The 15,059-nt window shown below is 52.5% G+C and overlaps 1 protein-coding gene across 3 annotated transcripts in view; it reads right to left on the bottom strand.

The window, feature by feature from the left end:
• Nucleotides 1-1,303: 1,303 nt before the first annotated feature.
• The window catches only part of PTPN5 (protein tyrosine phosphatase non-receptor type 5), a 63,061-nt gene continuing 49,305 nt past the window's right edge, over nucleotides 1,304-15,059 (bottom strand). For all 3 annotated transcript variants that reach the window (XM_003312951.7, XM_003312950.6, XM_003312949.6), the window contains 8 exons: nucleotides 13,984-14,173; nucleotides 11,242-11,326; nucleotides 6,923-7,002; nucleotides 6,602-6,739; nucleotides 5,960-6,070; nucleotides 3,031-3,191; nucleotides 2,826-2,939; nucleotides 1,304-2,399 (listed from right to left, as the gene is read on the bottom strand). In XM_003312951.7, coding sequence (XP_003312999.1) covers nucleotides 2,306-2,399; nucleotides 2,826-2,939; nucleotides 3,031-3,191; nucleotides 5,960-6,070; nucleotides 6,602-6,739; nucleotides 6,923-7,002; nucleotides 11,242-11,326; nucleotides 13,984-14,173 — 973 coding nt within the window. In that variant the 3' untranslated portion in view covers nucleotides 1,304-2,305. The remainder of the gene's footprint in view (nucleotides 2,400-2,825; nucleotides 2,940-3,030; nucleotides 3,192-5,959; nucleotides 6,071-6,601; nucleotides 6,740-6,922; nucleotides 7,003-11,241; nucleotides 11,327-13,983; nucleotides 14,174-15,059) is intronic.

Here is a 15,059-nt window from a genome sequence, read left to right on the forward strand (position 1 = left end):
ACAAATCCAGGGGTTCCCATTCATGTTGCACTCCTATGTGTGGTTCATACACAGCCTGAGTATCTTTACAAGGCCACCCTGGGGAAGAACAGGGAAATGTTAGCTCTCCTTCCTCTTCCCACTTCAACAGCCCAATCTCCCTAATCTGGGTAGAAGAGTAGGAGGGCCCATCCTCCGGGGGTTGTGGGGAGGTCTCTGCTTGAGGGTGACTGGAGAGTATGGCCACCTCTTCTCAAGGACTTCCATCTGGGCTGCTTCAGCCACCTGTTGTTTTCTTTTCTTTTCTTTTTTTTGAGATGGAGTCTCTGTCACCCAGACTGGATGCAGTGGCACGATCTTGGCTCACTGCAACCTCTGCCTCCCAGGTTCAAGCGATTCTCCTGCCTCAGCCTCCTGAGTATCTGGGATTACAGGCGTGCACCGCTAAGCCCGGCTAATTTTTGTATTTTTAGTAGAGATGGGGTTTCACCATGTTGGTCAGGCTGGTCTCGAACTCCTGACCTCATGATCTGCCACCCCTCGGCCTCCCAATGTGCTGGGATTACAGGCGTGAGCCACCGTGTCCAGCCCACCCTGTTGTTTTCTCATCATCTGTAGCACACCCCGCATGCCTGGACCCTGGATCCCACCCAAGGTTCTGGCATCTTGTAAGGACTTCTTGGTCAGCACCCTTGCCCTGGACCCCTCCTTCTGCCCTGGGGTGACCCCCACCTGCCAGCAGTGGCATCATGGCTACTTTTGCTCCATCCCAGGGGGGCAGGGGACAAGAATAGAGCAGGAGTGTCCAGGATGGCTCAGGATCTCAGCCCACATGCAGATTCCCTGGGCCCCTTGGGAGGAGCTACTCTGAGCCCAGGCCTTACAAGGGAAATTACTGGGCTGCAGCTGCTGTTGGGATCTGTGGAGCTAACATGGGATAAGGGTTTGGCCAACAGGGAGGGGCCGGGGTGTGACCTGAATGTCTCCTTGCCCTAGCCTTGGCTTCTCTGGCACATCTGTTGGAAATGGTGACCTGCCAGCCACTGTGCCTTCCTTGGAAGCCTTCCACACCTGTCCTTGAGGCTCCCCATGGCCCAGAGCATGTGTCAGGGCCAGGGCTGAGGCTGTGTGAGAATCCTGCAGAATGTTCCCAGTTTGGCTTTACAAATTTGGACTCGCTCCATACTCCCAGTCTCCACAAGGGGCTCCAGTGAGCAGAAGGGCCAAGCTCACTGTGCTCATGCTGGGGAGGGGCACAAAGACCCAAGTACAGGAAGGAAGGCAGTGGAGGGGAGAGGCGAATCACACAGACCCAGGAGGTTAGTTTTGCTCAAAATGCTCCGTTTATTGCTCTATTCAATGACCACGAGCGAATTATAAAAAGACACCAAATGTCTCTGTCTGCCGTGGGATAAATATTTAAAGTCAGCAATAAAAACACGTGGCTCCAAGATAATACATGTTGCCAAAGAGTCATGCATGCCCTCCTGATGGGCTCTCAACACACGCATGGACATGGGAACACACGCAGAGCAACACGCAGTGAGACTTCTGGGAAGGCTTTCCCACAGTGACACAGAAAAATGTCTCACACAGATCTGGGCTGAGTCCCCACCCAAACCTTGAGCTCCCCTCCCCTCCCCAACAGGGCCTAGATCCTCTGGGTTCTCCATGCCCCATCTGCCCCCTACCTTGCCAGTGCCTCACAGGCTGGGCACCCTCCTGAGAGCATCTGACACCCAGAGGCCACCCTGGCTGTGATGCCCACTCCAACCTAGAGAACTCTCCCTCAGCTGAAAGCTCTCTGGTGACCTTCTGGAGCTCCCCATGCCTAACTCCTGGTCATCTGCCTTTTGGGAGAAGTGCGGGTGAGGCCGAGGCAGGCAAGTCCGGTTGCTTAGGGGCTGGAGCTCATTACCCCTTCCTGGCCGAGGAGACACAGTGTCCGGTACAGAGAGCAGAGATGGATGGACAGACAGAACACATTGCAGCAAGACACAAAGTGTAGCACGGAAACATTCTGGATCAGGTATTGATGGAACCATCGTTAAAAACTGGGGCCCGGGGTCTGCGTGGTGTGGGTCAGGCCCTGGGGCCCCAGGCCTGGCCTGGCATGTCCCTTCCCGACCCTGCCCCCCACTCCCCAATATGTACAGTAGGAAGAGCAATGCTGGAGGGTAGGGGTCAGGCCAGGCTGACAGAGGACAGAGGGAGCTGACTGAAGGGGAGGAAGCGGGGAGCAGGCCCAGGACCCGAGGCAGGGCCCTGGGTGAGGGCCGAGACTCAGGCTGGGCAGTGCCCAGAGAACCTTGTAGGAGAAGCGCAGTCATTCTGGGGACTGGTGGGACAGCTGCTTTTCGTAGAGGCTCATGACGTGGTGCACAAACTGGTACTGCTCGCATGTCTGGATCATGCCGCCCCTGCCCGGCAGAGATGCACAGTGGGGGCAGGGTCGTGGAGGGATGGGCTGTGGGAGGGTGCCTCAAAAGCCATGGAGTAGCAATCACTTGCCAGGCCTTGTCCCTGCGCATCTTGGAGAGACCAACCCTTGCCAACCATTACCCTCTGCCCCTTCCTATCAGGGACACAGATGACATGTCCTACCACTTTCAGCCTCTGTCCTTTTATCCACCAGCTCTGCTTTTCTTCCCTCTTCATCTGGCCCCCCACTGTCTGGATCCTGCCCCTCTACCCAGCTGTCCTCGCTACTCCTTGTCTGCCCATCAGTCCATGCCAGTGTTTTCCATCTGCCCCTCACCCCCCGCCCATGCATATGTGGGTCTCTCCCTCTACCCCCTCGGGGCTCTAGCTCCCTTGTGTGTCCCCACTCCCGCCCGTGGGCTGACCTGTCCTGACGGAGCTGGCACGTGGTCTTCAGGATGTCCACCACACCCTCCTGCCGCAGCTGCTGGCAGCAGATGCTGGTGGCAATGAAGCAGCCGGTCCTCCCAATCCCTGCACTGAGGGCCGAGGGGACCGGTGGGGTGAGGGGCAGGGCAGCCCAGCGGGTGGGGGGCTGCCCCGCTCCAGTGGCTGGCTGGGAGGACCCACCTGCAGTGGACGATGATGGGGGCACAGTGGGGCCCCTCCTGCTGGGCTGCCTCCTCCACCTCCCGCACCAGGTGCAGGAGTGGGGGGGCCCGGTCTGGGGTCTTCTGGTCGGGCCAGGATGTGAACCAGTAATGCTTCAGGCCTCGCTCCTCAGTCCCACTCTGTCGAGGAGACAGAGGCCCACCCCAGGTATGTGTGAACTCTTTCAGCTCACAAACCAGCCCAGAGATAGAGATGGGATGGAAGGAGGAAGAACACAGGAAGCACACAGAGTGGGACCCCTCCACCCTTCCATCTAGGCCACACTGCCCAGTGGCACCAGACACAGACCCAAAGCCAGATTGGTTTTGGGGGTTGGTCAGCAGCGTTGGCATGGATCTTGCCTTTGGTCCTGCCCCAACAACTTCAGGATCATCCAAGAGGGGCCAAGAGCCCCTTCTCCAATTTATTACTATCTCCAGGGTTCCTTATCTTAACAAATGGTCCCCCAGTCATCCCTTTGTCACCTAACCCAGCCCCGGGACTCTTCTTCGCCTCTTGCTGTGCCTCGCCTGCGCCTGCGTGACTCGCCTCTATCTTAGTGCTGCAATTAGTGCTGCAAGTTTTACCACCTCTTCACACTCCCCGCTTCACTGCCACCTTGACTTTTATCACTGCTCGAGTGTGGGAGATTTCTGCCTCATCCCCAACTGTCTCAGATCCACAGAGTCAAAATAGTCTGTGTACAACACACATCTGGACATGCTGCTCTCCTGCTGAAAACCTGTGGCTTTGGACTGAATGTGTGTGTCCCCTTAAGTTCACATGTTGAAACCAAATCCCAACATGGTGGTATTTGAAGGGAGGGCCTTTGCGAGGTGATGAAGTCATGAGAACGGAGCCCTCACGAATGGGATCAGTGGTCTTACAAAAGGAGCTTTCACTCCTTCTGCCACGTGAGGACATGACCCTGGAAGTGGGTCCTCACCAGGGTCACGGTGCCTTGATCTTGGACTTCCCAGTCTCCAGAACTGTGAAAAATAAACCTGTTGCTTACAAGCTACCTGGTCTATGGTATTTTGTTATAGCAGCCTGAGCAGACCACAACATCCTTCAATGTCTCTCACTGCTCTCAGAATAAGACCCACTCTCCTCAGTCCTTCACCTGGCTAGGAAGACAACTGCTACAGGGCCTGCCCTTCCAGACACACCTCCTGCCCCTGCGTACTTGTATTCAATGCTCCCACACTCCAAAAGGTTTGTAGGTAAAATCTCAGCAGCACACGCAAACACATGTGCACACACACATGCACACAAGTGTTCCATCTTCCATGTCCTTACTTTTATTTTTTTCTCACTGGGAATGTTCTCTCCTAACTTGTTTGCCCCTGGTCAACTCTTACTTATCCTTCAAGACCCCATTCAGCACCACCACGTACAGGAAGCCCTCCCTGAGCACGTTAGATGGCAGAGTGTCCTTCTTTTATACATATATATATATATATACACACACCCCTATATATATATTTATATTTTATATATATTTTATATATTATATATTTATATTATATATTTTATATATAGGTATAATAGGATATGTATATCATATATACATACATGATATACATATCCTATATTCATCCAATATAACATCATATGATATACATATCCTATATTCTATATACCTATCTCTAGCTCAGTACTTACCATCTTATACAATGCTTCTCAAGGAAAGAGTCCAAGCTTTGGGAAGCTCTGTGTTCACAGTATCCAACCCAGAACCAAGCTCAGGCCAGGTGCTTGTAATGTCTTATGGACAAAAGTAAATTCCCTCAAACTCCAAGATGCCCTGGTTCTTCCCTCATCATCTCCATGGCATTGAGAAGGTGAGCAGCCCTGCCTCATCTCAGCCTGTCTTTCTGGGGAATTTCTACTCAGGAAGCCATTTTCTCAAGTCCTGAGTTACCTGGCTGTGCCAGTGACCACTACTTCTGCTCTTCACTTCCTGGCCCTTCATGCCCTCCAACAAGACCTGGATCTTAGAGCTGCTTGTGGGGGCACTGCTCTTGGGGGCTGAGATGCTCTCGACACCCTACCTAGCCCCTGTTCAGTGGGAGAGGGAACAGCTCAGAGGGCCAAGTCTCCGGTCTTGTGCTCAGTAACCCCTGTGGCTGTCAGCATCAATGAACTTCCTTGGCTGCTCCTGGATAGGGCATCAGCTTCCTGATGCCTGGTTCACCTCTTCCAGCCTTTGGGGTTATTACAGCCTTCCCTAAACATGGGTCTTATTTCTCACAAACAGAATCCACTAATCCCGATTTCAAAGGAACAGTCTCCTCTATTATGCTGATCCTGGAGGAAGCACAACTTCAGGGTGGGAGGATACCTTCTCCCACTCTTCTGGGCTGTTTTGTATTGCTCATATTTTGTGTGTCTTCCTTTTTCTTGCTGTTTTCTGTAACCACAGCCCCCTGTACAACCCCAACGCAGCAAAGAGTGCCTGCCCTCTTGTGGACAGATTGGGCACTACAGGCCAGAAGCCCAGGATCCCAGGTGAAGAGATCTCAAAGGAGGATCCTCTAGGGAGGATCTCAAAGTCATGATGAACCCTCAATTATAAGCACAGTGCTGGAGGCTGCTGAAGTCCCCTCATCCAGACAGTCCTGGCCTTGGGTACATTTGAAGCATAGCTAGAATGCATTATGAATGACAGAGTAGAGAGACAGAGAGAGCCCAACAGCATGAAATGTAACTGAGGACTGGGAAATGATTCTACCTCTGGCCCCCAAGTCCATTCACCTCTCACTCATCCGTAATTATCAGAAAATCTGGGAGTGACACTGGCTTTTATGTCAGTTACAGTGGACTTGGGGGACCTGTTCTCTGTGGAGTCCCCAGTTAAGCCCCTACATTCATCCTCAGCTTCACCCAGCCCTGCCCCAGGCCTCACCTTGAGGGAGATGAGTCGCAGCCGGTAATCCTCCGTGTGAATGACTTTCTGCACAGTGATCTCAACACCGTCGTACGCCACCTGCTCCTCCGGCCAATACTCGGTGCATTTCTGCAGGGGCCCAGATCAGGGTGCCATACAATCCTGTTCCCTTCCCACAACTCTCTACACTCTCTTCAGGGCCAGCGGAGAGATACACAAGGGCAACAGGGTTGCTGCTACAGAGTGTTGGGTTCAAATCTCAGCTGCAAACTCTATAAGCTACTTCCGTTTCCTGAGTCTCAGTTTCTTCCTCTGGAAAACAGAAGTGCTACCCATCTGAAGGACTTTTATGGAGATTCGGTTAAATGGGCCCTTATGGGTACAGGAGTAGCCAACATCTGTCCTGGCAGGCTGGGAGGCAGCAGAGTGTGTGTTTAAGGTCACGGGCACTGGAAGTGGAGAGGCCACCTCCAGGCATGCCTCTATCTGTGAAGCCCGGGGCAAATGACTTAACCTTACCGAGCCTCACATCTCCTCATCTTGGCAGCGGAGTGAACACCGCCGACCTCTTGAGATTGTCATAAAGATTAATTTGAGAACAAGATACTTAGTGTAGGGCGCAATGTAGCAGACACTTAGAATGGGGACGGGGGTCCCTACCTCGTTCATCTCCTCGATGTTGGTGATCATGACAATGATGGGCGTGTGCTCCTGCCACACCATGCGCCAGAAGTCGGCGACCGTGCTGACGATGGGTCCCTGGGTGGCGATGTACACCTTCTCCTCCCCACCATAGCCCTGCGGCCAGCCAAGTCCAGGCTGTCAGGGTCAGAGGCAGTGCTCCCAGGACCCCATCCCCACACTCAGGCTCTTCACAGGAGCTGGCAGGAGCCAGACTGGTGTAGGCACAAGGCTGGAGGATGGATCCCATCGACTCAGGCCTCCCCTTGAGCAAGAGGCCGTCAGGGTGGGAATACGTACCCGGATGTAGTTGGCATTGATGTAGGAACTCAGAGGGTCGTCAGGGTCTGGTGAGGTCAGACACACTCTGCTGTGAGGGTCTGGGGTGGTGGGAGACAAGTAAGGCTGGAAACTGGGCCCTCTGGTGCAGGGCCCACTTGCTCTGGCCTATTCCAGCATACCCACATTTCTTCTGCGACATTAGCAGTTCTTCCTTCCCTTGCCCAGCAGCAAAACATTGACCCATTCATGGTTCATTTTGTAGGTGAGGACTCAGGATGAGGAGGAGGGTGGAGAGAGAGGGGGGTCCCCGGGTCTCTACCTCTGTCTCTATCCTTAGCCTGTGCCTCTTAAGTTGCCCTATACTCACTGCATCTTAGCTTCTGGAGAGGAGACAGCTAAGTCAAGAATGGAATTACCTAGGGAAATTCCTGTACAGATCTTGTTCAGCAAGAGACAGCTAGCTTGAGTACACACTGTCATTGACTTGCTGTGTAGGCTTGTAAAACACATGGCCTTTCTAAGCCTCAGTTTTCCTATCTGTCAAATGGAGGCAAAGATGCCTACTTGCTTGGGCTGTTGGGAAGATGAATGAGAAAAGAGATGTGAAAGTTCTGTATAAACTGTAAAGTGCTTTATAAATATAAAGGGCTGTTAAGATTCGGGAGTAGAAAGTTAAGGGAGGCTATTAACATGAAAACAATAGTCTCCTCTATCTGGATTAAGACTGTAGGGTCTTAGCCTCATGTCCACATATGCAAAAAGGTTTTTTTTCCTTTCAATTTATTCACATGTCAAATCCCATAGTAAAAGGGTCTCTGTCACTCAGCTGGAGTGCAGTGGCACGATTATGGCTCGCTGCCGCCTCAAACTCCTGGGCCCAAGTGATCCTCCTGCTTCAACCTCCTGAGTAAGCAGGACTACAGCCATGCGCCACTGCACCTGGCTAAATTTATTTTTTTATTTTTATTTATTTATTTTGGTAGAGATGAGGTCTTGCTATGTTGACTAGGCCGGTCTCCAATTCCTGGCTCAAGTGATCCTCCTACCTCGGCCTCTCAATGTGCTGGGGTTATAGGCATGAGCCACTGTGCCCAGCCCCCACTCTGCTCTTCTTCCTGGAGTAGATTTTGTTTTGTTCCAGCTACAGCCTCCCTGCATTGACTATTCTGTCAGCCTGCAGAGGCCAAGACTGAGGTTGTATGGGGTAAGGGGGAAGCTGGCTGGGGCCCCAGATTCCTGGGTTCTGGTTTAGTTTTGTCATCAGTCCACTTGTCCAGGACTCAGTTTCTTTCCTATAATAGGGAGGACTGGACTCAAGGCACTCCCAGTGTGCACACTAGGAGGCTCTCACAGGCAGTATAGGGGAGTCATTAAGAGTCTACACCGCTGAGCCAGAGAGGCTAGGTTCAAATCCTGATTCTGACTTACTAGCAGTGTCAACATGGACAATTTACTTTATCTCCCCGTGCCTTATCTGTAAACTGGGGATGGTCATTCCACAATGACCTTGCTTATCTTGTAAAGGAGTTAACTTTAACAACTAGAGTCCTTATGCCAGTAACTAGGACCAACACAAAGTATCAGTTGCTGTTATTCCTGACATTATTACAAGTTCCACAAGTTAAAGGATAAAAAGAAGGATCCTAAACCCAGTAGGAGAAATTGGGGAGGTAAAGGGCACAAGCTTCGCTTCTTTAGCCCAACCCCAATGTCTAAGGTTTTGGCAGGTGATTTGGGGCAGTTCTTGTGAAGAGGGGGTGTAGAGGGTGGCAGGGATGGAGAGGAGAGAGGGTAAACGGGAGGGGGGCTTTTGGGGGACCTGCAGCAGAGAGGGGCAAGAAGCTCTGTATGGGCCATCTCCCTTCTCCTTGTCTGCAGGCAATGCTGTTGTCAGATTCACGTGCACAGTGCAGGGTAGGGAGTGGTGAGTGGTGAGGCTGGAGAGGAACCAGGCGACAAAGGGTCTTATAAACCAGGCTTAGAAAGCTGGATTTAGGCCGGGTGTGGTGGCTCAAGCCTGTAAGCCCAGCACTTTGGGAGGCTGAGGTGGGTGGATCACTTGAGGTCAGGAGTTGGAGACCAGCCTGGCCAAACACAGTCAAACCCTGTTTCTACTAAAAATACAAAAATTAGCCAGAAATTGCTTGAACCCAGGAGGCAGAGGTTGCAGTGAGCCGAGACTGTGCCACTGCACTCCAGCCTGGGCAGCAGAGTGAGACTCTGTCTCCAAAAAAAAAAAAAAGCTGGACTTAAACCTGAGTATTACAAGGGTGACAACAATGATGGCATTTAAGGAAGAGAATGACACAATTAGATTTGTTTTGCCTCATTTTGGTGACAATGGTAGAAGATGGAGAGGAGAGTATGGAAGCCAGAAGACCAGTTAGAGGTTTACTGCAATGATCCAAGTAAGAAGTGTCAAGGATCACAGGGCTGTCCAGCCTGGCACGGCTCCAGGGGGCACTTATGTCAATGTAGTCTATGTAAATTGTGTCCCCTGGAATTGGACAACATGAAAGCCCTAACCTCAAAAACATCATTTGGCAGTGAGGCTGGAGAAGAGGATGTAGATTTGAGAGATATTATTCATTCATTCATTCAAATAGGTGCAGACCCTGGCATGGTGGCTCATGCCTATAATCCCAGCACTTTGGGAGGCTGAAGCAGGCGAGGACAGCTTGAGGCCAGAAGTTTGAGACCAGCCTGGTCAACAGAGCAAGACCTCCATCTCTACAAAAATTAAAACAGTCCAAATAGGTGCAGAATGTCTACCATGTGCCAGGCAGCACTGCTTTGATGCTTGGGACACGGCGGAGAAGGGGACAGAAATTGCTCCCAGCATCTTGTTCTCAATGCTGCCTGTGGGTTACTGTTCACTCTGACTGTAACTGTGCATGGACCTCTCTCCCTCACTAGGCTGGAAGCTCCTTGTGCACAGAGTCTGTGTCCTATTTATGTCTAAATCCTCAGCCCCTGGGGCAGGAGCCGAGGAAATGTGTGCCCAGTGAATGAGAGAACAAACCTCAGCGCGTCCTGGATCTCAGAGGCAGCCTCTGCTCAGCCTCACCTGCCCTCTGCACCCCCCAACCCAGTCTCTGAGGGCACAGGCTCCATTCTTGCTGGACACAGACAAGATTCTTTATTGGGCTCGGGGGCCTGGAGGCTCAGGGCATGGTTGGAGGCAGCTCAAGCCTCTTGGAATGCAGCGGGGACTGCATCTGCATGGAATCCTAGTCTGCTCCCACCTTCCCCCAGTGGCCATTCTGAGCAGCCAGCAAAGTCCAAGGTTCTAGGATACTCGAGTCCCTCCCTCCAGGTAGGGCTGGGATCGGGGAGGGCAAGACGAGGGAAGAGGTGAGCATCCCTGAATAATGCATCCTGGCCTTAAATGGCTCTTTGTTTAACCGGAACTACCTAGAGACTGTGTAACCATAGCAACTACAAGTCGATATTTTAAAAGTTAAAAATAAGTCATGACATCTTACATGTTGTTGGAGATGCTGATGGCAAAACTGCTTTTTAAAAGCCTCGCTACTCCACAAACTGAATGGAGTAGGTTTACGGGGATTCACTTTCAACAAGTCAACGCCCAAGCTAGCCCTGGGGCCTGGGGTCAGAACTTGGCGAGGGTGGCAGGCTCATCGAGGCTTGATAAAAGTTATCTGAAAATGATACCCCAGGGCTGAAAGAGGAGCATCAGGTCACCCGGTCTAACTGCCCCCAAAGGAGGAAAACCCCTTTCAGACCTTCTAGGGGACTGCTCGTGCCGCCTCACTTGAATATACTGAGTAATGGGGAGCTCACTCCCTGACAGAGACAACTCATTTGCCTGTGGGAGTGGATGTCCCTGTTAGAGGGCTTACAATTCGACCACACTCCACACAGTGTAGACAGAGAGCCTGACTCTGGGATCACAGAGGCCCAGGTCTGAAATTCAGCTCTGCACTTCCTAGCTGTGGGACTGCAGGTGAGCCACTTAACCTCTCTAAGCCTTAACTTCCTTTCCTTAAAATCTGCCCACTCTGAAAAGAGTTTCGGTTACCACAGTGTGGCTAGGAACTGCTGTCATTACCACCCTTTCTCTTTGGGTTTCTAGAGGGCCCAGCACAACATGTGGCCAGGCAGGGCAAAGGACCAAGAGTGCTGTGCGAGGAAATGTACTCGCCTCTGGCCTCACCAGGGCAGCGCTTCCCTTCAGCCAGCAACCCCCAGCCCTCTGTCCCACCTCCTCCAGTCCTGTCACCCCTGGAGGCCCAGCTGAGGGTCCTCCTCAGGGTGAGGGGATCCCCAGGTGAAGCTGAGCCTGCCCCCATCCCTCTGGGGCAGTGAGTACTCACTGGGAAGTATGGTTTTGTACCGGTTCTTCCGCACCAGCCCAGGGATGTCATACTCTTTCGGATCCACAAAGTTCATGGGGATTTCCTGTGGAAGGAGGACACGGGGTGTGAGCAGCTATGGGCCCTCACGGATGTTTGAATCCAGGGGCTGCTGTGCCCCCAACTCCTAGCCCAGGGGCTGGCTTGAGTGCACGCATTCATTCAACAAACATTTACTATTAAGAGAGTTAGTGCTCACGACGCATTCAGAACAGTGCCTGGCACATGCTGAGTGTGTAAAAAATATGATAATGACTATTGTTTATGGAGAGCCAGCCTGCCATATATAGACAGTCAATAAACAGCTGATGAATGAAGAAAAAGACAAAAAGTGACCTGGCCAATGGCTGCCTTCTTCCACGCTCCCTGGGCAGCATTCCTCCCTGGGCAGCATTCCTCCCTGGGCATCCCTATCTCGGGACCTGGGTTCGTGCTGCTTGCTCTGTGGTAACACACACCCCATCCTCATCTCATGTCCCGCCTCCTCTGAGAAGCCTTCCCTGATTCTCCAGAAGGAGAGAAGCCTCTTTCTGAGATCCCAGGAGTATCTGCATCTCCCAACCACTGTCTGTGTCCAGAGCTCTGAGTCTGAACTTCTCTCCTGGCATGTGAGGGCTTCTTGAATCTGGCCTCTCTTTACTTCCAGTTAGGCCTGTTTCTCCCCTGTTGTTAATCTGCTGTTCTCAGTCCTGCCTCTGAGTCTGAGCTTGTGACGTTCTGCCTCCTGAGGGCACTGGTCTCCCCTACCCCCATCTCTCCAAGTTGTTCCCACCCTTTAAAGTTCACCTCTGCCCGGGCGCGGTGGCTCACGCCTGTAATCTCAGCACTTTGGGAGGCCGAGGCAGGCGGATCACAAAGTCAGGAGTTTGAGACCACCCTGGCCAACATGTTGAAACCCCATCTCTAATAAGAATACAAAAATTAGCTGGACCTGGTGGCGGGCCCCTGCAATCCCAGCCACTAGGGAGGCTGAGGCAGGAGAATCGCTTGGAACTGGAAGGCGGAGGCTGCAGTGAGACAAGATCGCACCACTGCACTCCAGCCTGGGCAACAAGAGTGAAACCCTGTCTCAAAAAAAAAAAAAAAAAAAAAAAGTTCACCTATGAGTCTGTCTCCTCCTGACATCTTCCGGGATGACTCTCCATGCCTCTTGCCTCTGCATTTCCTTCCAGTCTGTCCACCAGCTTAGCCCCTGACTGCACCTAACTTCACACTGTTCATTGTTTTTGGACACACTAAGTATGGGCTTTGTAAAATGAGGATCATCACACTTTCCAGGATTGTGAAAATCAAAATAAAAATACAACACGTGCAAAACTGCCCCCAGAGTGGGTGCTCAGGCCACGCTCCTTCCTCAACAAAGACCCACTGGACAGGAAATGAGGTAGAGGATGTGATTCTTTCTTGAAGGGGAGATGATGGCAGTGGGAGCTCAGAGAAGGAGCTGAGGCTGGGGTGGTTGAGGAAGGCTTTCTAGAGGCATCTGGAGTGAGTGATGATGTGAGCAAAGGCACGGCAGGAGAAAGGCACGGGCGAGACTGGCCCAGTTTGAAGTGGACAGTCCCTGCAGGGGTGGGGCATGGGGCATAAGGCTGGAAAAGGAGGCTGGGGCCACACGAGGTAAGGGGTGCTGATGGTGTATGCAGGTGGTACCAAGTTCTGGAGAACTTGGAGCAGCAGATCAGATGATGATGGAGGTCTTCTCACGGGGGAGAGCTACCCGGTCCAGACAGGCCCAGGGCGGAGGCCAAAGGAAGGGAGCTATGAGGGAGGAGGCACCTGCTTCTGTACCCCTCTGGCTTCTACCAGGAGGAACTCACCCCAGATACTCTTGGCCTCTTGCCTTTTCCTGCTCACAGAAGTGAGGAGTTACCTGTTTGGTGAATTTGGTTGAGGAATGGAGCTTTGGAGCCTCAGCCCCTTCCTTCCTCCTCCTCTCAGGGCCCTCCTGCCAGGAAAGAATTATAGGGGTGCCCCCATACGGCAAGGTCCGAGATGTGCCGGCACCCCTGTGGAGGGTGGAAAGTGCATGTAATTCTGGGTCTCAGTATCGGGAGGCTCACTCTTGCTGTACCCTGCTAAGCCGCATTTCCAACCTGTATTTTATTGACAACAAAGGTGATATTGTAATCTCCTATGCCTTAGCTCTTAACTGGCTGAGCACTCAGGCAGGTAAACAGGGGTGCCATTTATTGAGCCCCTCAAAGTCCAATAGGAGGCAGCTGGAGGCTGCTGCAGAAGCCAGGGTGGAGGTGATTAGGACCTAAGCTAGGGCCCCAGGGGTGGTAACGAGGGGAGGCCACTAGAGAGATTTCAAAGGCAGAAGAACAATGCTCGGCAGGAGGAAAGTGGGAAAACAGAAGAGTTAGAAGTGAAGGTTCTCTGTGGCTTTCAGAGCACAGCACTGGGCAATAAAGACTTAGCACTGTCACTGTACCTCCATCACCTGGCTGGGTGCTCTGCACATGTTATAAGTCTCTTTAATCTTTGCAACAATTCTATTATTTTCATCCCCATTTTCCAGATGAGGAAACTGAAGCTCAGAGGGAAAGCAGCTTGCCCAAGATGGTGGGAGAGCTGATAATAAAGTGATACTAATCTACTGCAGATGCTGAGTTCCAGGCACCACGCTCCACCACCTGGGCAGGTGGATGATTGACATGGGTCTGCACACAGTGGGGCGACCGGCTCAAGGGAACTCACAAAGAATTCCGCCTGCAGCAGGAAAGGGTCCAGGGCCTTTTCATGAAGCTCTTCTGCTTGGAGGACACGGGAGGCGCTGAGCAGGTACTCGCGGGCGGACTCCTCACGTGGGGACATGAGATAGCCAAAGCCCTCCTCGTTGCAGCCCGGAGTGCACATGTCCAGGGTCAGGGAGACATTGGAACCCCTCCTGGAAGGACCAGGAAAGGGAGTGTGAGCCTCAGGGGCAGAGGGACGGGCATGAGCTGGGGTCTCCAGGGGTGGGGAAATGAGGGAGGGAGAGATCAGCTGGAAACAGGGTGGGGTTGAGGAAGAGGAGTGGGAGTGTGACAAGACCCCCTGACAAAGAAGCGTGAATCTCAGCCCTGAGGCATTGGCCTGACTCCCTATCTCCTGCCTCCTGCAGTGGAGATGTTAACTTAGTGGGGATTTGGGGCTCCAGTTCTAAAAGTTCCATCCAAAGCTACCCCAACATGGCCTTACCCTGGACTCTCCTCCATCACCGTTGGAGGAAGTTCTACCCTGTGGTCCCCAGGAAGCTCAGAGAGGGGACACCTGCCTGAAGCACAGAAGCAGGGCTTGGGCCCGAGAGGATGGCTCCAGACCCTCCCCACTGCAGTCCCGGGCCCAACAGCCCTGGGATGAGGCTGCTGGTGAGTCAAGGACATATTGTCCAGGAGAGGCCAGGACCCCCGCTGTCAGGAAGGAGGGAGTCCCAGGAGCAGCACGGTGGCCGCAAGGATGTCTACAATGGGCAAACTCTACTATACTCAGAGTCTCAGACACAGGACAGGATGGGGCTTCATTACATAGAAAGAGAAACTGAGTCCCCATGAAGGGCCAAGAGTCGTCCAGGCTCTCCCAGTAAGGGGGTGGCAGAGCTGAAACAAAAAGCTAGGTTTCCTGACTCCACACCCAGTGTTCTTTCGGTGACATCACATGGGTAACTCAAATTTGGTGTGATCTGGCTCCACCTAGACTCTGAAACGAGGGTGTCTACACTTCTCAAAGTGTGCTCTGTGGAACACTATGAGCTACCCTATAAAAACAGGTTCTAATTGGGTACCCAGGTACAT

The sequence above is a fragment of the Pan troglodytes genome, chromosome 9 (assembly GCF_028858775.2).
Source record: "Pan troglodytes isolate AG18354 chromosome 9, NHGRI_mPanTro3-v2.0_pri, whole genome shotgun sequence".
NCBI classification, from domain to species: domain Eukaryota; kingdom Metazoa; phylum Chordata; class Mammalia; order Primates; family Hominidae; genus Pan; species Pan troglodytes.